Here is a 24,164-nt window from a genome sequence, read left to right as displayed (position 1 = left end):
TGGAAACGGGTTCGACTTACTGCCGGCAATGCGGACCAAGCTCTGGCACTGATCGTACAGGGACTGAACAGCCCTTATCAGGGGGGCCGGTACCCCATACTCTCGGAGTACCCCCCACAGGATTCCCCGAGGGACACGGTCGAATGCCTTTTCTAAGTCCACAAAACACATGTACACTGGTTGGGCAAACTCCCATGCACCCTCCAGGACCCTGCTAAGGGTATAGAGCTGGTCCACTGTTCCGCGACCAGGACGAAAACCACACTGTTCCTCCTGAATCCAAGGCTCGACTATCCGACGGACCCTCCTCTCCAGGACCCCTGAATAGACTTTTCCAGGGAGGCTGAGGAGTGTGATCCCTCTGTAGTTGGAACACACCCTCCGATCCCCCTTCTTAAAGAGGGGGACCACCACCCCGGTCTGCCAATCCAGAGGCACTGTCCCTGATGTCCATGCGATGTTGCAGAGGCGTGTCAGCCAAGACAGTCCTACAACATCCAGAGCCTTGAGGAACTCCGGGCGTATCTCATCCACCCCCGGGGCCCTGCCACCAAGGAGTTTTTTGACCACCTCGGTGACCTCAGTCCCAGAGATGGGGGAGCCCACCTCTGAGTCCCCAGGCTCTGCTTCCTCATTGGAAGGCATGTTAATGGGATTGAGGAGGTCTTCGAAGTATTCCCCCCACCGACCCACAACGTCCCGAGTCGAGCTCAGCAGCGCACCATCCCCACCATATACAGTGTTGACACTGCACTGCTTCCCCTTCCTGAGACGCCGGATGGTGGACCAGAATCTCCTCGAAGCCGTCCGAAAGTCATTCTCCATGGCCTCCCCAAACTCCTCCCACGCCCGAGTTTTTGCCTCAGCAACCACCAAAGCCGCATTCCGCTTGGCCTGCCGGTACCTATCAGCTGCCTCCGGGGTCCCACAGGACAAAAGGGTCCTGTAGGACTCCTTCTTCAGCTTGACGGCATCCTTCACCGCCGGTGTCCACCAGCGGGTTCGGGGATTGCCGCCACGACAGGCACCGACCACCTTACGGCCACAGCTCCGGTCAGCTGCCTCAACAATAGAGGCACGGAACATGGCCCATTCGGACTCAGTAGCTAAGATTCCATCCAGTTTTTTGCGACGTTTTGTTATCGACAAACAGAATATACGTAAAAAAAATGTGCGAAATTTGCTGTCTCCAGCCTGTTTCCATCAAACTGGCTTTTTATCGATAAAATGGTGTGCGTGATGACGTCATCCCCCCCCAAAACGAACTGTCGAATAACTTTTGTTGTATCGCGAAAAAAATCTGCCCTTGAGCCGTTTCCATACATAATTTTGTGTATGTCGCAAATTATCTACCTTTTGTTTTCCACGTTACACCCCCTCCACTAAACAAAGAAATGGAGAGATTATTCAGACAGTTTTTTGAAATTTGCCAGCTTACTGTTATTTCAGTTTCACAAATAATTGGAATTGTACATAATATCCGAAGACGACAGCAGAATGAAGCAGTTGCTTGTCTGAATAGCCCTAGAGCTCGAAGAAAGTACCCCAGTGCGACGAAACCCACGGGTATGGGAGAGACGATGGAATAAGACCTTCTGGGAGGAGGTGGTGGAGAGACACTTAACAGAAAATCTCTGGCTGCAACATTTTAGAATGACACGGCCGACGTTTGACATGTTGTGTGGATTCATCAGTCCTGATGTTGCGCCCATCACAGGTTGCCACCGACCACCGGTTCCAACCCAAAAGCGGATTGCCATCGCCCTTTACAAGCTGGCAACCTGTGCCGAGTATAGAGTAGTTGGAGAAACTTTCGTGGTTAGTAAAACTACCGTCCATCGATGTGTATATGCTGTGTGCACCGCTATTAAAGAAAAATTAATGCGGCGTTATATCAGACTTACGACTGTAGCGGAGGCCAATGAAATTGCATACCGCAATTCCTTGGTGCATCTTGTGCCACAGATTTACGGTGCGCTGGATGGCACGCATGTGCCTATTCTTCCCCCGACGGAAGGCTACCGCGATTACATTAATCGCAAAGGGTGGCCATCTATTGTTCTCCAGGCCCTTGTTGATGACAGGTGCATGATACGAGACATTTGCGTTGGCACTCCTGGAAGTGCCCATGATGCAGCTGTGTTTGCAGCATCGGATCTGTACAGGTGAGCCTACCTTTCAACATCCCTTCACAGTGCGATAACAACTGAATTAACCTGCTTCCCGTAAGGTTTTTAATTAAAACTGAAATTTGAATTAATACAAAATAACGACGTTTAATCAAAAAAAAAAACTCTCTTCATCAGACCATGCGAGCCGCTCCGCCATTCTCGTTTTGATTGCACGTGATGAAAATGTGACACATTTATTTGCGTTAAAGCCCTTTTTTCCGACAAAAACTGTTTCCAATGTAGTTTTTGCGACATCTGAAGTATCGACATGGAATTTATGCGCTAAAGTTAAACGGAAAAATATTATGTCGACATGTACAACATTTCATCGATAATTAGCATTTCCATCAGCTATATCGGTAAAAAATTTGAAGCGCTAAATATTTTTTCGCAAAAACTCCTTGGATGGAAACCTGGCTAATGTCCCCCACCTCCCTCGGGATGTGGTCGAAGTTCTGCCGGAGGTGGGAGTTGAAGCTACTTCTGACAGGGGGTTCTGCCAGACGTTCCCAGCAGACCCTCACAACACGTTTGGGCCTACCACGCCTGACCGGCATCCTCCCCCACCATCGAAGCCAACTCACCACCAGGTGGTGATCAGTTGACAGCTCCGCCCCTCTCTTCACCCGAGTGTCCAAGACATGTGGCCGCAAGTCCGACGACACGACCACAAAGTCGATCATCGAACTGAGGCCTAGGGTGTCCTGGTGCCAAGTGCACATATGAACACCCCTATGCTTGAACATGGTGTTCGTTATGGACAATCCGTGACGAGCACAGAAGTCCAATAACAAAACACCGCTCGGGTTCAGATCAGGGGGGCCATTCCTCCCAATCACGCCCTTCCAGGTCTCACTGTCATTGCCCACGTGAGCATTTAAGTCTCCCAGCAGAACGAGGGAGTCCCCAGAAGGTATGCCCTCTAGCACCCCCTCCAGGGACTCCAAAAAGGGTGGGTACTCCGAACTGCTGTTCGGTGCATACGCACAAACAACAGTTAGGACCCGTCCCCCCACCCGAAGGCGAAGGGAGGCTACCCTCTCGTCCACCGGGGTAAACCCCAATGTACAGGCTCCAAGTTGGGGGGCAATAAGTATACCCACACCTGCTCGGCGCCTCTCACCGGGGGCAACTCCAGAGTGGTAGAGAGTCCAGCCCCTCTCAAGGAGATTGGTTCCAGAGTCCAAGCTGTGCGTCAAGGTGAGCCCGACTATATCTAGCCGGAACCTCTCAACTTCGCGCACTAGCTCAGGCTCCTTCCCCTTCAGAGAGGTGACATTCCACGTCCCAAGAGCCAGTTTCTGTAGCCGAGGATCGGACCGCCAAGGTCCCCGCCTTCGGCCACCACCCAACTCATACTGCACCCGACCTCCTTGGCCCCTCCCATAGGTGGTGAGCCCATGGGAAGGGGGACCCACGTTGCCTCTTCGGGCTGTGCCCGGCCGAGCCCCATGGGTGCAGGCCCGGCCACCAGGCGCTCGCCATCGAGCCCCACCTCCAGGCCTGGCTCCAGAGTGGGGCCCCGGTGACCCGCGTCCGGGCAAGGGAAAACGCCGTCCAAAATGGTTGTTCTTCATAGGAGGTTTGTTTAACCGCTCTTTGTCTCATCCCTCACCTAGGACCAGTTTGCCTTGGGTGGCCCTACCAGGGGCATAAAGCCCCGGACAACAGAGCTCCTAGGATCATTGGGACACGCAAACCCCTCCACCACGATAAGGTGACGGTTAAAGGAGGGGTCTTGTGTTTTCTGTTTACTTAAAAGCCTGAACAGCATCTGGCCTTTTTGGCTGATTGCTTTGTTTCTCTCTCCTCCCCCAGACATTCTCTGCTCCTGTTTGGGGTTGTGCTGTTTGTCTATTGTTTAATTGATAACTAACTGCATACTGAGGTTTTACTTCTGAAAGAGACATGTTTGTTTGAAGTGTTTAAATAAAGTTCCTGTCTCTACAATCTCCTGTGTTTCTGTGACCCAAGCGTGACACCCAGCGATTGAGCAGCTTCAATAAGACTAGCCTGCCAGCATCAGCGCTTACCTCTGTGTGTTTGTGTGCTGCCAGTTCAAGCACAGTTAGCTCAGTGATTTCATCCATGGCGTCAGTTACACCTTGTACATATTGTTCCAGTAGTTTTTTTAAATAGTTTTTACAGTTCATTAGCAGTGTGTAAAATGATCAGTGTTGCAGTAATTGTGATGCACTTTGCATGAAAATAAGTGTTCCTTTAAAATTTCACTTTTTCTTTGTTAAGTGTGACGTTTACTTAAAGTGCAGCAAAAAAGTAATTGGCGTCCAGGGATGCATTAACCCCCAAGTATGTGGCGGTTTAAGGCTTAAAGCCCCAAGATGCCGCCAAAACGAGCTGCCCCATCTAAGGCTTCTGGCAATGAAAACGCACTTGCATGAATTACAGTACATATAGCGGTAACATCTGTATTTTACATTCTAGCACTTCGGGAGACATAGCAGTACAGTATACAGGTTTACCTTTAAATTCTTTATTTTTAGGTAATGTACTAAGCTGAGTTTGAAATAAAATAAAAGTGTTTTGGGGGCATATTTAGGGTTTAAATTAAGAAAATAGGCATTTTTTTTAACCACATCCAAAATTCGCAGTTTTTCACAATTTGCGGGTGCTTTAGGAAAGAAACCCCTGTGAATTTTGGGGGTGTACTGTATACATTTTAATATTTAAATTGCTCAGAGAGCTGTAATATCATGAATGTAATGTATCCTGTGTCCTGTCAGCGGAAGAGAAAGCCCGCTTAAGAAGCAAGCAGTGGTTCACACACATAAAAAGAACACATAGAATACGAAGCATATGACATGCTACTTTAGTTACGATGGGATCTTTCCTCTTTTATGACCTTACAATTCTTTATCTCTTTCAAATGAGATGTCTCCACATTAGAAAGTCTATTTGGCTTTCCCTTCCTCCAATTTTTCTACTGTCCTCTCCCCAATTCCCCACCCTCCACATACCCTCTCTAAAATTTCTCTTCTTTCTCACACGTCCATTTAGGTCACCAACAACTATCACTTTTTCTCCCTTTTGTACTGCTGTGAGCTCCATTTGTGCCAAGAAGACATCAAATTGTTGACACATTGAATATAAAGAACCAACAATCTGAACAACTTGAGCTAAAGGCATAAAATTCAGTCTGTCTGAATCTGCTGTACACTACATCAAATTCACTTTCCAATGGTAAAGATATTCAGTGAAAGGCTTGCAATGCATCTAAGTAAAGCCACCACCAGTGTTCAAGCATCTTATTGGGCTATGAGCTCAAATTTAAACATTTTGGTTCACAGATGCCAGTATGTCAGAAGATTTGGCAAGGAGTACTTTCATGTCTTTCTGCAAGTTACTGTTAGTACAATGGCTATTCTGTCATAGTCTAGGAATACATTCAGTCAATAATGTAAGGGATCTATTCAAAAATTAATAAAATGGTGACTGCTGAGAAATAAACATTTTAGGATTTATGCTGTACCTCTGGAAAAATTACTTACTGGCAAAAACATGGGCTTGAATGCAGCTGCGTGGCCACAGAAACAAACTTTGTGAGTCTCTTAATGCAAAGTTCTTGTGCAGATGTTGTTTCCAGAGGCAATTTGCTGTGAGTGATGCAACGGCGGACAGGTGATTTTTAAACTCTCTTCTCCTTGGCACTTGGCAGCCATGCTTTATGAATATTTGTGTTCTGCCACCTTGTGGCTAAGCTGCTTGTTGCTGATTAATGCTTCCACTTCACAGTAATAGTACTTACAGTTGACTGGGGCAAATGTGGCTGAATAGAAAATTACACATACTGACTTGTGCCAAAGGTTACATCCACTTTTAAAGTCAGAGTTTTTCAGTACGATTCATTCTGCTGCCAATATTTCTCATTGGAGACTGATGGCTATGTGATGGAATTTATGGTGTGGCTAAAATACCTGAACGTAATAATTTGGAAGGGTGTCCATATATTTTTAGCCATATAGTATAGTGGGTATAGAAAACAATCAAGCCCTATGAAAATATTCAAATTTTGTTGCTGTACATCCTAAAATGAATACACGCAAAAAATGTTTTTTAAGCTTTATTTACTCAATGTGACCTATAACATCCAAGTCAAAGATATAATAGCAACAGTACAGAAAAATAATAAACACATAACAATTGCTTAGATTGATCAAGGATCACCCCTTCCCAAAGAATACTTGTAAACTAAATCAGGTGTAAGTACTCACCTTCTGCATTGCACACCAAGGTAATTAGACTCCACCTGTGATAACTGTAATTATTGTGACTGGTTTAACATAAAAACAGCTATTCCTGGAGCATGCCAGTGCTTGGTAGTGCAACTAAAAGCAAACAATTGACTATGGGTGGCAAGGCACTTTCAAAAGATCTCAGGGATAAAGTTGTGGACAGGCACAAGTAAGAAGATGGATACAAAAGGCTTTCAAAAGCTTTATCAATCCATAGGATCATGCTCCCGTTAGGGGTTGCCACAGCGGATCATCTTGTTCCATATCTTCCTGCCCTCTACATCTTGCTCTGTCACATCCACCACTTGCATGTCCTCTCTCACCACATCCATAAACCTTCTCTTAGGCCTTCCTCTTTTCTGGCAGCTCTATCTTTAACATCCCAATATACCCAGCATCTCTCTTCTGCACATGTCCAAACCAATGCAATCTTGCCTCTCTGACTTTATCTCCCAACTGTCCAACCTGAGCCAACCCTCTAATGTACTCATTTCTAATCCTGCCCATCCTCGTCACACCCAATGAAAATCTTACCATCTTTAACTCTGCCACCTCCACCACTGTCTCCTGCTTTCTGGTCAGTGCCATCGTCTCCAACCCATATAACATAGCTGGTCTCACTACCGTCCTGTAGACCTTCTCTTTCACTCTTGCTGATATCCATCTGTTACAAATCACTACTGACACTCATCTCCACCCATTCCACCCTGCCTGCACTCTCATTTTCACCTCTCTTTCACAATCCCCATTACTCTGTAAAATAAAATATAACAATTTTATTTAATAATAATAAAGATATCTACTGCATGCTTTTCAGGTAGTGGTCAAACAGAGGGGTTTTCCACAGGAAGATTCCGTCAATTTGCTTTGCTGTATTCATTCATGTATTGTATGAGAAGTAGTTTTAAGTCACACTGACATTGCACTTTTAGTAAACAGTCCAGTGTTTGTTTATTTTATAATATTTGTTACTTAAACTAATCTGTTTCAACATTCAAAAATGTTGAAAATTAGTGGAAGAATATTTCCATCCACAAATAAAAGTATTACAGCAAAAATGTGCACATTTTTATAAGACAAGGTTATCCACTGTGATTTTTGGGGAACACTTCTAATGCGTCCCCTAACCCAAAATTAAATTGCTGATGCCTAGGTACACGTTATGATTTGGAACTCTAAACTCTACTGCTGCTAGTTTGTGGATGGCTAGTGCCAGATGTTAGGTTTTATTTGACATGTCAAAACTACTTGTTTCTTTAAGATGTTAACTTCTTCGAGTCTCTTAACGAAAATTTGATCTCAAAAAGAGCATTTGCGTCCTAAAGTAAAACAACTGTGTAGAGTTAGTAGTCTTGCCTTTCAAATGTTCTTGTCATAAACTCTCAGTACTTAGTCAGGGTTTCAGATCTAATTTTGGCAATTTTAACTGTTTAGACATTGTGCACATTAAGTGAAGAATGTAAAAACTATACCTTGAAACGTCTGGCTGCATGTATATAGGTAGAATAAACAAAAAAGAAACGGTACAAAAGCAAAGATTTTAACTCTTAAAATTAGCATGCATTACATAATACACTTACCGGTGGAGTTGTTAGCAAATACAGTCACAACGGTTTTCTTTGCTGCTTCGTTTGTTGGAGCTGCACAGTTAGACACAACTATGGGTGAAACTGAAATCGAGGATGCAGCTTGTGAGGCAAGTGGGGTTACTATAGACTGAAAACTAGTTGATGCTGTGTGGGGAAAAGAAAGAATTAGGGTTAGGATAAACACCTGGGGGTGTAAATTATAAATACATATGGCAAGCATGCAAATATTTGTTTTGGCCTCATTCAAACTTGACATTGAAATTTATTATCTGCAGTTTGTTAACATTACTAACAATTAGTCAATGAATTGCCATAATATTCAATATTAACATAGCTACATCTTCACTTCTATAGCATTTTTAAATAAAAATGATCTCCATTCACAATGGCGCTTTCACATTACTTACAAAAGTATCTCCACCAAAACTAAAATGACCAAAAATGCACATTACATAGCCGTTCACATATACTGGGAATGAGTGCATCAGCAGAAATAATAAAGAAGTGTCTTCATTGAAGGCATGGATATGCCGCCAGCCACATGATTTATCACAATTATTGAATCAATTATGAAGAAAAGAGCTGAGCTTTTTCAGTTTAAGCAAAAGAAGATTAACAGGAGTGTGTGATGGTGCGGGTCTGCCCTACACTACCGGAACCCATCGGGAACCTCTTAAACCCACCACCGCCGATAATGTATCTGACTGATGAACACTCGCAGAGGAGGACAAAACACAGAAAAAGCAAGGGGTGGTGAAAAGGTGTTGAAGTGCTTTTATTAAAGCAATTCAAGAAAAGAAAAACAAGTGTTCAAAAAGTGCAGAGCTCCAAAAAGTTCAGTAAATAAATAATCCATAAAAACAGTGGAAATCTGTAAGATAAATAAAAGACTTACAAGAAGACTAAAATCAATGCTACAGACACCGCGTCATTGTTTCTTCCCGACTTGGATAGCCCAACTTCATCTCCCCCAGCTCACCCATAGCTCATTCAGCTGGCGGAGACACTAGCAGCTGTGGTCCTCTCCTCCTGATCACTGTTTTAACCACCTTGAGCGGCATCAGCCAGACCTCTTGGGGTTGGATGTCCTCTAGTCTTCCTTCACGCTCGTAGCAGTCAAACCCCCGGATCCCTGTTCATCAAGGAACAGTCAGCGGGCACGACCCACCCCTAGAGCACCAAGTCTTTGCTCCTACGCGGGGCAAACAACAGCGCTACCTTTCCACATACTGGCTGGCTGACTCAACCTCTCCACCCGCTGCTGTTCTCATGGCTCTTCTCGATGTTCTACTGGTTTTGTGTTCTCCCCCTTGCACTTGCGCGTCCCTTTTTAAAACAGGGACGTGGCACAGCTGCAGCCATCAGCAGCACCCAGTGGCAATTAGGGTCACGTGCAATCCTGCACCTGTGCACTAAGTGCATCATCGTCTGCTTCATCATAGTGCACGGGAACCACTCTCACCCCACTACATGCCCCCACCTCAAGACACAAGTCTAGTGATTATTTATTTAAAAGACACCAATCAGCCACGGACCTCATTTTACCAGGAGACATGATTAAAGTGTTTAAAATTATGAAGAGAATTAGTACAGTGGGTTAAGAGTGTTATTTTAAAATGAGTTCATCAAGAACACAGGGACACAATTGGAAATGTTAAGAGTAAATTTCGCACAAACATTAGGAAGCCTTTCTTTACACAGAGAACCATATCTCGTCTCGTCTAATCTGATCATCTCTGGACCACTTCTGATTCTTAGGCATTCAGATGAAGCCATTACTTGTTTGTTTTCCTTTAGCGTCTATTTGAATACCTACTTCACTGAGTAAAGTCTTCCCTTCATCAGCAAGTTTTTCAGAAGAGATGGGCTACATCTGAACTGGCAAGGCACCCGGATCCTCTCAGACAAAACAGCAAAAGTAATGAATCTGCTTTGACTGTTTGAAATTTATGTATGTTATATATGAAACCTAGCCATGCTGGTCACTGAATTGTCTAAAGAAATGTTTTATAAAAAAGTCGCATGTAACTAGTAATAAACACATTAATAACAACATGATGAGGGATTTATGTTCACAACTTAATAAGTATCCCTATCATTAATTGTTACATTAAATCATTCAAACCCATAACTTATAAAATGGCCTTTTGTAGTATCAGTGCTCTATCTAGTAATTTGTCCATGTAAAGAATAATGATAGTAGCGATTCTGATTCTAAAAAAATCTACATTGCTCTAATCTTGATTATTGTAACCCCAGGCTAGGATATGATCATTCTGCAGTGAGTACACCAATAGATGTGCACTTATAACAGCACTACAGTAACTTACCATAGTCTAACTAAAATAACCCCCCCCCCCCGATTAGGTTGTGTTCTTCCACATCCTAATCAATAACACTTTTTATATTAATAATCTTATTAGTGAAAGGAAAATACACTCTTACATTGAATGAAACATGGCTCAGTAGTTATGGTGTGGCAGTGTTAAAAGAAGCAGCACCTTCAAATTACAATTTTGCTCATTTGGATCACCAAGGTAAAAAAAAAAAAAAAAAGGTGGCATTTTAGCAAGTATTTTCTAGTGCCGAATAAACTGTAAAGCTACCAGTTTTGTTGCTTTTGTGTCATTCAAGTATCTTACTATAACTATTCAAGTAGTGATGCAGTCTCTCAAATTGAATATTTATAGACTCCCTAAATAATACACATCCTATATTAAGGAATCTGAAAATCCATTTTCACACTGAGCTGCTGAAATAGGCACAACAAATATGATCTCAACAAGACGCAGAATATTGTGGAAAACAGACAATAGTGCACTGACAGTTTTGTTGTAAGACTTGTCTAAGAATTTACCTTTAATCACATTTTTAGCAATCTCCATTCCATTTGTAGAGCCCTGACATTACGTATGTTCTTCAAGAAGATTCCTTCATACCAGTTAATTAAAGCATCAGTCTCATTTTATCCAAAAGTAGTTAAATCACCTGGCTATGAATCATGATAGAAGATTGAGAAACAACAACTGATTGCAGGCCCATGTGAGCTGTTTTGCTGCATATTACCACTCGTATTTTCAAACTAGCTTTACAATTCCTTAACTGTAACCTGCAATGTTTTCTAAAAATGCAACTGAAGGTCATCTCTAAAGTTGGGAAGACTTGTGTCTTTAAGTTGGATAATCTGAAAGTTGATTACTGTATTGGTCTTACTCACTGTCTTTCCCCGCTTTTTAGTTTTCAGTCTGTCTGAGATCTGTGTGTTATCCTGGGGCACCACATATACTCATGCTGGGCAGGTGATTCTAGCCTGGTGTACTGCAGAACCCTCTGCAACTTTCCACTCCTTAATGGTCTGTCTGATGTGCCTTTGATTGTGAGAACACAACTGTCAATAGCTGCTACAGCTTGAGGCAAAAATCAAAGAATTATTCTGACATTTAACTTTGAGAATTCCCTAAACAAGTCTTGGAGAAAGTGACAAAATGCCATAAAAGGCAATTTCTCTATTTGCTGTGCAATGTGTCTTGTTCTCCCCTTTACATTAAAGTGTTTTTTTGAGTTTGCAGCCAGGTGTTCATATAGTGATGCACAGCTGTACTGTGTGATCTGAGTGTAGAAAAACAGAAAAGTACCCAGTAATTGTGGAGCACTGTTTCTATCTTTTTGATAGAAGAAAAAGTACAAAGCATCAGGACAGACAGTTTGGACAGCCTTCAGCGTGACTTCAGAGAATAGAACAAGCCAGCAGCTGCAATCCTGACACAACACTTTGAATTTTCTGCCTTTAAAATTCCTACAAATTTTTTTTGACTTTTGACTACGATTTCGGTATTTCTGCTTTATCTAGACGAAATCTATGATTGCGCATCTATGACTGTGTTCTTTCTCTTTTGATATGAGGGAGGCACGGTGGTGCAGGGGTTGGCACTGCTGCTGCAAAATGCAGGTCACCTTTTTGGCCAAAGTAATTGGTCCAGTATAATTGGCAGACATTTTCCTAGCCCTTAGTGACACTGAAAAAGATGACTGCAACATTATAATCCAGTCAAATCTAGTTCAGTTAGTCGCTCCACATTGACTGTAATGCTGTTTGCCAAGTTCGGCAAATATTGCAAATATTTCCGTGATTTCGGGGAATTCACAGCAAAGCAAACTTGGTAATGTTAGCTCATCACTAGCTAAGAACTAAGGACCACTTATGACATGAAAGTGGATTAGTACATTTATTTTAATGATTTGTCTTTAAATTGTCTTTATACAGAGTAATTAGATGTCAAGTAATGAATTATTACTATTATTAATATTTTACTAAATACGTTTTCCCATGTTTCTTTGTTGATGAGCTCCTGTTGAATAATTTATTAACAACAGAACATAATAGTGTGCACGCTAAAATGACTGAAGAAAAGGCTAAAAAGTGGCAGAGACTGTCTGGCATCTATCATGGAGCACCCTGGTAAAACGACAACAACATGTAATACACCTGCAACCTTAGGACACAGACTTCACAAAATCGCTGTGCTTGAGGAAACAGCTGGCAGGCGGCTGCGTGAGCACTTTTACTGACAGACAGACCAGCATTTTGCACAGAGCATGTGCTAAATCAAAAGAAAAACTGTGCACAAAGATGTGCGAAAACGTGACAATCATATCTTAGTAGCACTGAATTCCACAGGGTTCAGATATCTTCATAACAGGGGACCTACATGATGGGCAGATGCATTTCTAATGTTTATATGTCTTCCTTGCATTTTGAGGCCTTTCATTCATCATTTTAGCACAAGTGTAACCAGCCTCTCCTTGAAATTCACCACTTGGGATTGTGGAAGCCATGTTAATCATGCCACAGCCTTATTCCAAAATGGATTAAATTCATTTTTTTCCTCAGAATTCTACACACAACACCCCATAATGACAACGTGAAAAAAGTTTACTTGAGATTTTTGCAAATTTATTAAAAATAAAAAAATTGAGAAATCACATGTACATAAGTATTCACAGCCTTTGCTCAATACTTTGTATTCAGACTCATCAGACTATCATTTAGCAGTGGCAGGCCATGCATTTCACATCTAGGCCTTCAGTGGTGTCCCACCTGAATTAATTTACCTCTTAATACCATCTTTATGATGCCACAGCTATAGAAACCATCAATATTATACAGCAAAGCAGCATAACAGGGCATTGAATCACAGAAGGCATCTCATGTAGCGAGAATGAATGCCCTTACTAAAGCAAGAAACCCAATTAACACAATTCAACAAGTCTCCTTTCACAGCAGCCACAGATGCACCAATATCAACCTAATAAAATGACAAAAATATAAAAAAATATAAATAAAATGCATTGTACTCCCCAAAAATGTCAAAATCCATCCTCCTTTCTTTCCTCAAGAACAGTTCAATCACTTTGTTGTACATGTTAATTGTGTGTTTCAGTTCCAACAATAAGTCCTTTTTGATCACTATGGAGGCTAATGCTGAAAGTCGAGTCTGTCCAGTTGTATTTCTGGCATAAGTTTTAATTCACTTTAGGGATGAGAATGTCCATTAGACAGAAGCACTGGACATGGGTATAGTTACTGCCAAACGTGCTAATGTTTATAGCGGCCCCATGCTCTCACCCATAGTTTTCTGCTGAAGGAAATCAAGAAGATCAGCAGGACTTTTCCCTTTAAAATCAGTCATGGCATACATTACGGTCAGTTCTGTTTTTAGCCAGGACAGATTGAATAGTGTTCCATGACTCTACGTTACGCTGGAGAAGGGTGTGTGCGGAAATTTTTTACAGTATGTTTGAAACTGCTGGGGGTTGAGAAGGAACAGAAACATTCATTTTTCATGGTCTTGAAATCTATTTCATATCTGGCAACAATCTGGTAGTATGTGCACAGGTCCCCTTGTGCTGGGCCTCTCCATGCGCTCGGAGTGCTCGAAATGCATGCAGTGGCCTCACAGATCTGACCAAATTAGCCCCACTCTCGTTCAATGGTGTCACAAAACTTCTTCATCCTTGCCAGACAGAATTGTACATCCAATGTTTTGTTCTGTAATACTGCAAAAAAGCACATCTATATACTCAAAAATCCCATTAAATGTGTGAGGTAAAAAACGAAACTCAAAATCATCCGGGGCCTGCATTGAATCCATTAGCACAACGCAAAGTATCCTCGTCGTACTCATCACGATGTTCCAGTATGTGGTGAAACAGCTCCTTTAGGGTAACTCTCTTCTCAAACACTGTACTGACCAATTTCGATGAGTATTGCCACCGCATTAGTGACACAAGGAAGACACCACTGGCAAATATCATCCAGTAATTGCATGCGCCGAGGGACTCTGGAGAAAAATGCAGCCAGGCCATTTTGGTGGGCAAAAAGATTTTGCATTCTTTAAGTTTTGAGGCCCCATGAGTCAGTACTAAATTCAACTGATGTGCATAGCAGTGTATGAATAGTGCCACTTTAACCTGCACCCCATTTAATCCAGATGACATGACCACTGCACCATCAAAACACTGTGCCACAACTTTATACAGTCATTCATATTCTTCCAAGAAACGGACAATAAGAGCAGCAATGTTATTGGCTTACTTGCCACTAGTAACATCTTCAAATCTGACATACCACTCCTCGACACCGTCCCACAAAACACTATGTTAGTGGGCAGGTGAGCAATCTATCAGCCTTCAATATTTCCCTATTTTTTTTCACCTTTTTGTTGTGGAGCTCAATTTCCCTGTGCATTTGTTCATTGAGCTATAGGTCCACTCGGGTTTCCTCAAAAGTTTTCAAAAACATCGTTGCTTGTGTCCAGCTGTGCTTTGGTTTCTTGCTGCTGCCTTGGTCAGATAACTCAAGTTTGCAAATCCAGTGTGGCTCCATACACCAAGTCAATCTGTTGCAAATAACAGGCATTTCCAGTAACACAATTTGCAGTGATCCTCAGAGACTTTGACTCTAGGGTACCACTCATAGTTTACTAGATTGAAAGTGGTGGACAAACACTTTCCCTGGCTGGGACAGGCTTGCTAGCTTCGGGATTGGCTGAGGTGCGAGGCGTCCCTCTGTCTCTCTTCTTTATACTGCCTCCCAAGCACACCACTGAGTAGAAGAGGGCCCTCGCCACAACCGTCTGATAGAACATCTGCAGCATCTTACTGCAGATGTTGAAGGACACCAGCCTTCTAAGGAAGTATAGTCGGCTCTGTCCTCTCTTGCACAGAGCATCAGTATTGGCAGTCTAGTCCAATTTATCATCCAGCTGCACTCCCAGGTATTTATAGGTCTTCACTCTCTGCACACAGTCACCTCTGATGATCACGGGGTCCAGTGGGGGCCTGGGTCTCCTAAAATCCACCACCAGCTCTTTGGTTTTGCTGGTGTTCAGGTGTAGGTGGTTTGAGTCGCACCATTTAACTCTTTTAGGGCGGATGTCGACTTTTGTCGACAGGAGGGGTTGAAGGCGAATGTCGACAAAAGTCGACATCCAGGGATAGGGGGCGACAATCAGCTGTTAATGGCGACAAATCTCACTGTCACGTCACAGGCATTCCCTCTGTGCTTGGAGGAATGCTAGACTCGTTGACTCGGCAAATAAACCTTGCGTGTGCGTGAGTTGCGAAATGTAAACAATGGCAAGATGGCACCGACATGTGAAAAGGCAGCGAAGCGAGTGCAGAAAAGAAAACACTCGGCAGACCATGTTTTGCGCATTATCGCGGAGTCGGACTCTTGATTTTTCAGAATCGGATTTTATTGACAGTGATCAGGAGATCGAGCAAGAGAGTGAGAAGCAGGCATCAGCTGATCAGACACCAGCCGATGCCACGCCAGCGGATCTGCTGCCAGTTGAGTACCTTCGCGCAGCCGATGCATCTACGGCAAGGTTCGCATGGGATAAATACACAGACATTGATCCGTTGAGAGCCGATCTGGCTACCGGAGTTTACAAGACGGCATGGCTTGCTGTTGGACACGACAGATCACCAGCTGCTGTACTTCAGGCTGCTCTCTCCTGATGCTGCTCTCTCCTGATGCTGCTTTTCAGCTACTGTCAGACGAGACAAACAGGTAGGCAGAGATTTTTTTTGAATTGCGGGCTGCGTTTGCATCGCATTCTCGTTTTTCAAAGTGGAAACCCACAACGAAAGATGAGATGAAGTGCGCTGTGGCATTACAAATAGAGATGGGACAGAACTGGTGATATAACTTCAGGGAGCAATGGTCCAAACGTGTTTTGTCCCCTGGTGGCTTAGGTACATGCTGCTGCAAAGTTTTATTCACTTCTGTAATAAACAGAAGCAAATCCCATGGGGTGAGCCAGGCTATAATGCCATACATAAAGTTCATAAAGTTTCAGAAGATGAAAAGAAGTGACAATACGGTTTTCATGCAGGCAGAAAACTTGGTGGCAGTGGCATGGCATGATGGCAAATGGGTGACTTGTCTCTCTACAGTACACACTAACAATATATGTGAGAAAATGCAACAACAGACAATTGAAAAATAGGCACCAAAGCAACACATATTGTAAGGAGTGCAATGTGGCAATGACTGAAATTGGCTGCTTTGAGCGAGATCAGACTTTGCTGTGTAAAATGTATGTGAAATAAGAGAGTATGCAGGCTCATACAACATGCAAGACAGTAACATTTGTCAAAAGTAAATATTTTTTGTTGATTTGATATGTTAAACAATTGCTTTGTGTTCTTTTTTAAAAAATGTTAGTTTTTGGAAAAATATTCAGCCCTGGGAGAAAAGAAACAAAAAAAAAATTAGCCCTAAAAGAGTTAACAAAGTCCTTGATTAGGTTCCTATACTGATCCTCCTGCCCACTCCTGATGCAGCCCACGATTGCAATGTTGTCAGCAAACTTTTGCACGAGGCAGGACTCCGAGTTGTGTTGGAAGTCTGATGTATATAGGCTGAACAGGATCGGAGAAAGCACAGTCCCCTGCGGCGCTCCTGTGTTGCTGACCACAATGTCAGACCTGCTATTCCCGAGACGCACATACTGAGGTCTGTCTGTAAGATAGTCCACGATCCATGCCACCAGGGTATGTCCCTAAGGAGCAGAGGTTGGATGGTGTTGAAGGCGCTACAGAAGTCTAGAAACATAATTCTTGCAGCACCACTGCCTCTGTCCAAGTGGGAGAGGGATCGGTGTAGCATGTAGATGATGGCATCCTCCGCTCCCACCTTCTCCTGGTATGCAAACTGCAGAGGGTCGAGGGCGTGGCAGACCTGTGGCCTCAGGTGGTGAAGCAGCAGTCGCTCCATGGTCTTCATCACATGTGATGTCAGAGTGACAGGCCGAAAGTCATTCAGCTCACTAAGACGTGATACCTTTGGGACTGGGGTGATGCAAGATGTTTTCCAAAGCCTCGAGACTCTCCCCTGTTCCAGGCTCAGGTTTAAGATGCACTGTAGAGGATTCCCCAGCTCCAGCGCACAGGCCTTCAGCAGTCGTGGCGATACTCCATCTGGACCCACTGCTTTGCTGGCACGAAGTCTCCTCAGCTCTCTGCTTACCTGGGCTTCTGTATTTGTGGGTAGGGGGAAACTCTGCTATGCTGGTATCAGTAGAAGGATGGGTGGAGGGTGCAGTACTCCGAGGTGAGAGTGGGTTATGGTGGTCAAACCTGTTAAAGAAGTTGTTCATCTGGTTTGCTCTCTCCACGTCTCTCTCGATGGTGGCACCCCACTTTGAGCTGCTGCCAGTGATGATCTTCATCCCATCCCACACTTCCTTCATGCTGTTATTCTGCAACTTCTGCTCCAGCTTTCTCCTGTACTGCTCCTTTGCTGCCCTGAGCTGGACTCTGAGTTCCTTTTTCTTCTGGCCCTTGATGTCACTTGTAATCCATAGCTTGTTGTTAGCATAGCAGCGTACTGTTCATACTTGAACTACAATGTCCATACAGAAGTTGATGCAGTCAGCAGTGCAGTCAACAACCTCCTCAATATTCTCATTATATGATCCCTGCAGGATATCCCAGTCCGTAGTTTCAAAGCAGTCTCTCAGAGCCTGCTCTGCCTCAGGGGACCACTTCCTGAATGAGCAAGTGGTTGTAGGTAGCTCCCTCAATCTTGGTTTGTAGTGAGGCTGAAATAGAACCAGGTTATGATCTGCTTTCCCAAGCACAGGCAGCGGGGTGGCGCTGTATGCGTCTTTAACGTTTGCATACAGTAGGTCAATAGTCCTATTTCCCTGGGTGTTACAATCCACATACTGGGAGAAGGCAGGTAATGTTTTGTCCAGTGTCACATGGTTAAAGTCTCCAGCGATTAGCACAAGCGCCTCGGGGTGCTGAGTTTGCAGTTTAGCAACAGCAGAATGGATGATGTCACTCATTATCTCCACGTCTGCCCGAGGAGGGATGTAAACAATAACAACAATGACGTGTCCAAACTCTCTGGGCAAGTAATAGGGATGCAAACTTACGGCCAACAGTTTGATGTCCCTGTAGCAAGTGGAAATTTTTACATTTACATGTCCAGAGTTGGACCATCTTGTATTCACATTGAGAGTGAGTCCTCCTCCTTTCTGCTTCCTGCAGGTATTTGCATCTCTGTCCGCTCTAACTGTGCTAAACCCGGGTAGCTCCACGTTAGCATCTGGGATGTTAGTTGTTAGCCACGTTTCACAAAAACACAAGAAACTGCATTCTCTGTAGGTCCTGACATTTTTCACCAGCGCGGCCGGTTCATCAATCTTATTTGGTAGCGAGTTCACATTTCCCATGATCACAGAAGGAACCAAAGGTTTGTAACTCCATTTTATCGCAAGCCGCCTCGCCTTTAGCTTAGCTCCGGCTCTGCTGCAACGATACCGCCTTTTTACCTTGTCAGGTAAATAGGGAACCACACCGGCGCGGGCATTTGTTCTCAGCACTTGAAATTGACTACCTGAATAGACGAGTCTCAGCGTGTAAAAACCCATGTCCAAGTAGTAAAAAGTAGTAAGAAGTGTCCAGGGAATGAGTCCACATAAAAGAAAGTGGTAGGAGTGATCAGGGAAATAGATAAAATAGATAAAAAGGTAGAAAGATAAAGTCGTACACGGAGCTGCTGGAAAGGCTGCCACTCACGGCAGTGCCTGAGTCATCATAATTAGTACTGATCCAACAATACTCTGTTCAAAGAGATACCATTTATAACTAGGGGCATAGGAATTGAGAAGGGTCTCCTAAAATCCATAATAATTTCCACTGTTTTCATGGAATTCAAGTTAAGATCGCTGAGTGTGCACTATCTGGCACCTCGTCCACTTCTGTGATCAGGCCAATCGGCGTAGTGTCACCTACAAACTTCAGCAGTTTGAAAGAAGGGTCACTGGAGGTGCAGTCATTAGTGTAGAGAGAGAAAAAGGAGAGGGGACAGAGCACAGTCCTGAGGTGATCCTGTGCTCTGATGTCAGTTCCTTAGAATGTCAATGCTCCAGAGATATATGGAATTGTCACTACCCTATACGGTGTTTTAGAGTTGTATGTGGAGATAAAAAAATGCATTTCCATTTACACTGGTGTTAAATTTGGCTATATCTAATGGAATTGCTCCAGTGCTGAATCCAGAGAATAATAAAGTAGCTTCGGTAATTTAAATATGAAGAAATGTCTGCAGCAACCAATTCTGAACTTTAAAAATTACTTTTGATTTTTTATTTTCAGAAATACTTTTATCATTTTACTCTTAGTTTAGAAAGTAATACTTAAGCCTAGCAAATACTGAGCAGCTTTTCTTGTTATCAAAATTATCTGCAGTGACAACTTCTGTATTTTAGTAATTTACTTGTCGCACATGTGTGCCTGGGGATCACATTCAAGGCTCAACTGAGGTAAGCAATACGAGGGGAACTCACACTCTGTTCTATTTTGTTCACAGTTCAGTGAAAACATCCAGTGAGCATGCCCAATTCTGTCTGCGACTTTCAGAGTAAAATCTGCCCCTTTCTGTCTTTTTGCTATATATCTGGACGTCCAATCGGAAGAAGGTATCTTTTGAGACCTGGGCTTACACAATGACAGAGCTCCCATGTAAAGCCAGTACTGATGGTCCTGAGCAGCTACCTTTGGCTATTGTTGCCAACACTTCTTTTGTGCCCCTAAGCACACATTATTTTTTGTTGTTTATGCCTGCAATGAGACGGAGTTTTCACCACGTTGGTATCCCAACTTATTCCAAAGTGGTCCATGCCCTCTGTTACAATATTACACACAGGTTATTATTTATTCCTAAGAAATGCCTATTCAATGTAGCTTTTTATGAAAGATTTCAGACCACATTCACAAACTTTACATAACACTGCATTCTTAATCTCTCCAAATCATGGTCATAGGGAGCCAGAAACTACCATGTCAGTATTGGGCAGGAGCACTCCCATGGATGGGGAGCCCAGCCATCACAAGACCACTTAACACATAGAACCAATTAAAGACCATTAATTGACTCAATTCTTTTTGGGATGGATTGATAGGACTTAAAACAGAACCATGCAGACATGGGGAGAACACTTAAATCCCATACAGTTTGCACCACTGAAACACAAGATACATAATAATTAAGGCAGCACCACTAACCACTACATCACTGTGGTGTGCATACATCTGCAAAAGTACACTCGTGCATAGACAAATGTAAATGTGATGCATTTATATAACAGCTTAAAAGAAGATGATGTAGTAAATTTGTACCTGTTGTTGTTTTACTCTCATTTATATGAACATCTTCCATTGAATCATCAACCACATCATCACTGATTTGCTGCCAAGGCTCCAGCTCTTCCTCTTCACATTCCATAAACAGATCCGTGTCCGCCATGCTTCACAAAAAGATAAAAATGTTAATTATAAGAACTAGGATATTCAGAAAAAAATGTTATAAGATTCAAGATTAAAAAACTGTGTTTACATCCTTCCAAATGTCACATTTTTGTTAAAAACTTAACACATATGGTCTTGAAAAAGTAGTCGACACATAACACTTAACATTTTCTTGTTATGTAAGATTAGAGCTTTCCATGAAGCTTTACAAGGAAAAAGTCTGTCATTGCAAACAGAATGCACTCTGTTGACTGCAAGGGAAAGGCAACAACTATTTACTAACACTAACAAAAATCTAGCATCACAAAAATATTACAATAAAGGTGTGGAATAGTATCACTCAAATCAACAATATAGCAAAATCACTTAACATGGAGAGAGAAGTTAAATACGACAATTTGCATAAGATGCACTACAGAAAAGAATTTAATGAAAACTCGGCTCTAAACAGATTTGGTTTTGGATCTAGCAGGAAACCTGAACACCTAGACATCTATCCAGCATAACTAGATTTAAAAAAAAAAAAAAAAAAAAAAACCTCTTTACTAATAAGGTTGATTAAAGCAAATCAACTCATAAAAGCTAGATAACCATCCACCCAAGGAAGAATGGTTCTAGTACTTCAGACAACACTAATGGTTTGTGGCCAATAAAAAGACCATGGTTTATTTGTGGCTGAAACTAATGCTCTTCAAGGCTGATACCTCCACCCCAATCTTCTACAGTTCCTACTATGGGGGTTCACGTCCTATCATTTGCCCACTACCTGCACATTCATGCTGCGAGCTCCTCACTTGTGGTTGGAGGAATTTGAGTCAAGACCATCTGCCACACTTTCCTTAACTCTGTAAACCAATTCAAGCCAGGATCATTAAGGAGACTGCAGTAATGAATCACCACATAAGTGTTTGTAGGTAAGTGCTCTCTACTCATGTCCCCCACCTTCCACCCTATGCACCTGCTCCTTGATTATCCTAATGATTCTACTATGTGATGGTCAAAATTTTTGGTGGCCGCCCAACATGTCAATGAGTGTCAGTGTTATTTTGAATGGCAGGTCCTTGCTCCACAATAAATGTGACAATGCTTATTTCTTGGTTGCATAAAAAGTCTGTCATATAACCCTAAGGGCCAGTTTATACTTCATGCTCAGAACACATACGCGTTGTCAGCGTTCATTTGATGCGTACTCTGAGCATGTCCTGAGAAATTAAAGTGATGCATGCACGAGTTGTAGTGCCAACAAAAAAATAATTGAGGGGCACAATGTGTTCAAGTTGGAACATGATGCCAGAGCCTCTGTTTACAATCAACATGTGACAGCAAGCCACTTTGCAGATCCTACAGGATCAATGTGTGTGCTTCGATGTTTGATGAATGGTTCAATGTGGTGAAGCAAAATGCTAATATACAAATGTATTTGTGGTGCTGCTTTTCTTTTCAAGCGTTGCATATTCCCCATTGTTATGACGCAAAACATTTTAAAGGTCTCATTTTGAAAGTTGAACCCTCCATTTTAATCATGAAATAGACCTTAATTTCTTCACTGTGTCCCTAATGTTTTTTTTCTCTGTGGCTCAAATATGCTTTTGTACATTTTGTACAGTTTTTGGGAACTCAGCAATTGCCACTGAGAACACATTAAATTTATGATATTCCAGCTTTCTGGACATTTAGAATCCTTAAGATTTATACTTGATATCACTTTCATGATTAAATGTGTTAAAACATGTATGTTACATTTTACAGATAAGCATCTTCAATTAAATAATACTGTTAATAATTACACATGTGGGGGCAACATGGAGGTGAAATGGTAGCACTGCTGACTCTCAGGGAGTCATGTCCCTGGTGTTCCCTGATGTTCAGGAGTGGGCAGAAGGAGGAGTATAGGAACGTAATCAAGGACTTTGTTAAATGGTGCGACTCAAACCACCTACACCTGAACACCAGCAAAACCAAAGAGCTGATGGTGGATTTTAGGAGGCCCAGGCCCCTTCCGGACCCTGTGATTTTCAGAGGTGACTGTGTGCAGAGGGTACAGACCTATAAATACCTAGGAGTGCAGCTGGATGATAAACCGGACTGGACTGCCAATACTGATGCTCTGTGCAAGAGAGGACAGAGCCGACTATACTTCCTTAAAAGGCTGGCGTCCTTCACCATCTACAATAAGATGCTGCAGATGTTCTATCAGACGGTTGTGGCGAGTGCCCTCTTCTACACAGTGGTGTGCTGGGGAGGCAGCATAAAGAAGAGGGACACCGCACGCCTGGACAAACTGGTAAGGAAGGCAGGCATTGTAGGCAAGGAGCTGGACAGTTTGACATCTGTGGCAGAGCGACGGGCGCTGAGCAGGCTCCTGTCAATCATGGAGAATCCACTGCTTCCACTGAACAGTATCATCTCCAGACAGAGGAGCAGCTTCAGCGACACTGTTGTCACTGTCCTGCTCCACTGACAGACTGAGGAGAGCGTTCCTCCCCCACACTATGCGACTCTTCAATTCCGCCCCTTTAAATGTGAACACTATACAAGATTATTGTCTATTATACCTGCCTTGCACTCTCCACCTTGCATTTTTTTTAATAAACTTGCACTGCGTTTTTATAGCTCTTTAATTAATATTGTTTTTATCAGTATGCTGCTGCTGGAGTATATGAATTTCCCCTTGGGGATTAATAAAGTATCTATCTATCTGACTGGAGTTTGCAGGTTTTCCTGGTGGTTTTCCACAGTGTGTTCCAGTTTCCTTCCAAGGACACACAGGTTCGGGGATTTGGTGATGCTAAAATGGCTCTAGTGTATGTTAATGCTTGTATTCACCTTGCGATGAGCGGATACCCTGTCCAGGTATTGTTTCTGCCTCGTGTCCGATGCTTGCTGGAATGGGCGTGTCCCTGGATTGATGGATGCATTCATTAAAATTCCATCCTTTTCAGAGATATTGTGGCATGGTGCCTTGGGAATTTAATGGATGTTTCAGGCAATTCATAACACAGCAAAGCCGAACGTTGTTTTGTAACAACAAGTATGCGCGCAAGTATAAACAGTATACCACTTGCGTAGAAGTAGTGGCTGCAGGCACACACATTGCATGAAGTATAATGCAGGCACACACATTGCATGAAGTATAAACCTGGCCTAATGATTCTACTACAGGGTGGGCAAACTTTTTTTGGTGACAGCTCAAATAGTCAATAAGTGTCAAGGTTATTTTGAATAACAGGACATGCTTGGGTGGAGTGGTGGCTCTGAGGCTAAGGATCTGCGCTGGTATCCTGAAGGCTGCCGGCTCGAATCCCCGTTATCCGTATCCTGCAGTA

General features: G+C 43.0%; 1 protein-coding gene across 6 annotated transcripts in view; it reads right to left on the bottom strand.

Annotated features, from left to right (window-relative positions):
* pogzb (pogo transposable element derived with ZNF domain b) overlaps positions 1-24,164 on the bottom strand; it is a 161,265-nt gene that overhangs the window by 105,672 nt on the left and 31,429 nt on the right. For all 6 annotated transcript variants that reach the window (XM_028793933.2, XM_028793935.2, XM_028793939.2 and 3 more), the window contains exons 2-3: positions 20,710-20,837; positions 8,005-8,157 (exon numbers count right to left, since the gene is read on the bottom strand). In XM_028793933.2, coding sequence (XP_028649766.2) covers positions 8,005-8,157; positions 20,710-20,836 — 280 coding nt within the window. In that variant the 5' untranslated portion in view covers position 20,837. The remainder of the gene's footprint in view (positions 1-8,004; positions 8,158-20,709; positions 20,838-24,164) is intronic.

Source organism: Erpetoichthys calabaricus, chromosome 2 (assembly GCF_900747795.2).
Source record: "Erpetoichthys calabaricus chromosome 2, fErpCal1.3, whole genome shotgun sequence".
NCBI lineage: Eukaryota > Metazoa > Chordata > Cladistia > Polypteriformes > Polypteridae > Erpetoichthys > Erpetoichthys calabaricus.
The sequence above is the reverse complement of the archived record's forward strand: the minus strand, read 5'-3'. Positions and strand labels throughout refer to the sequence as shown.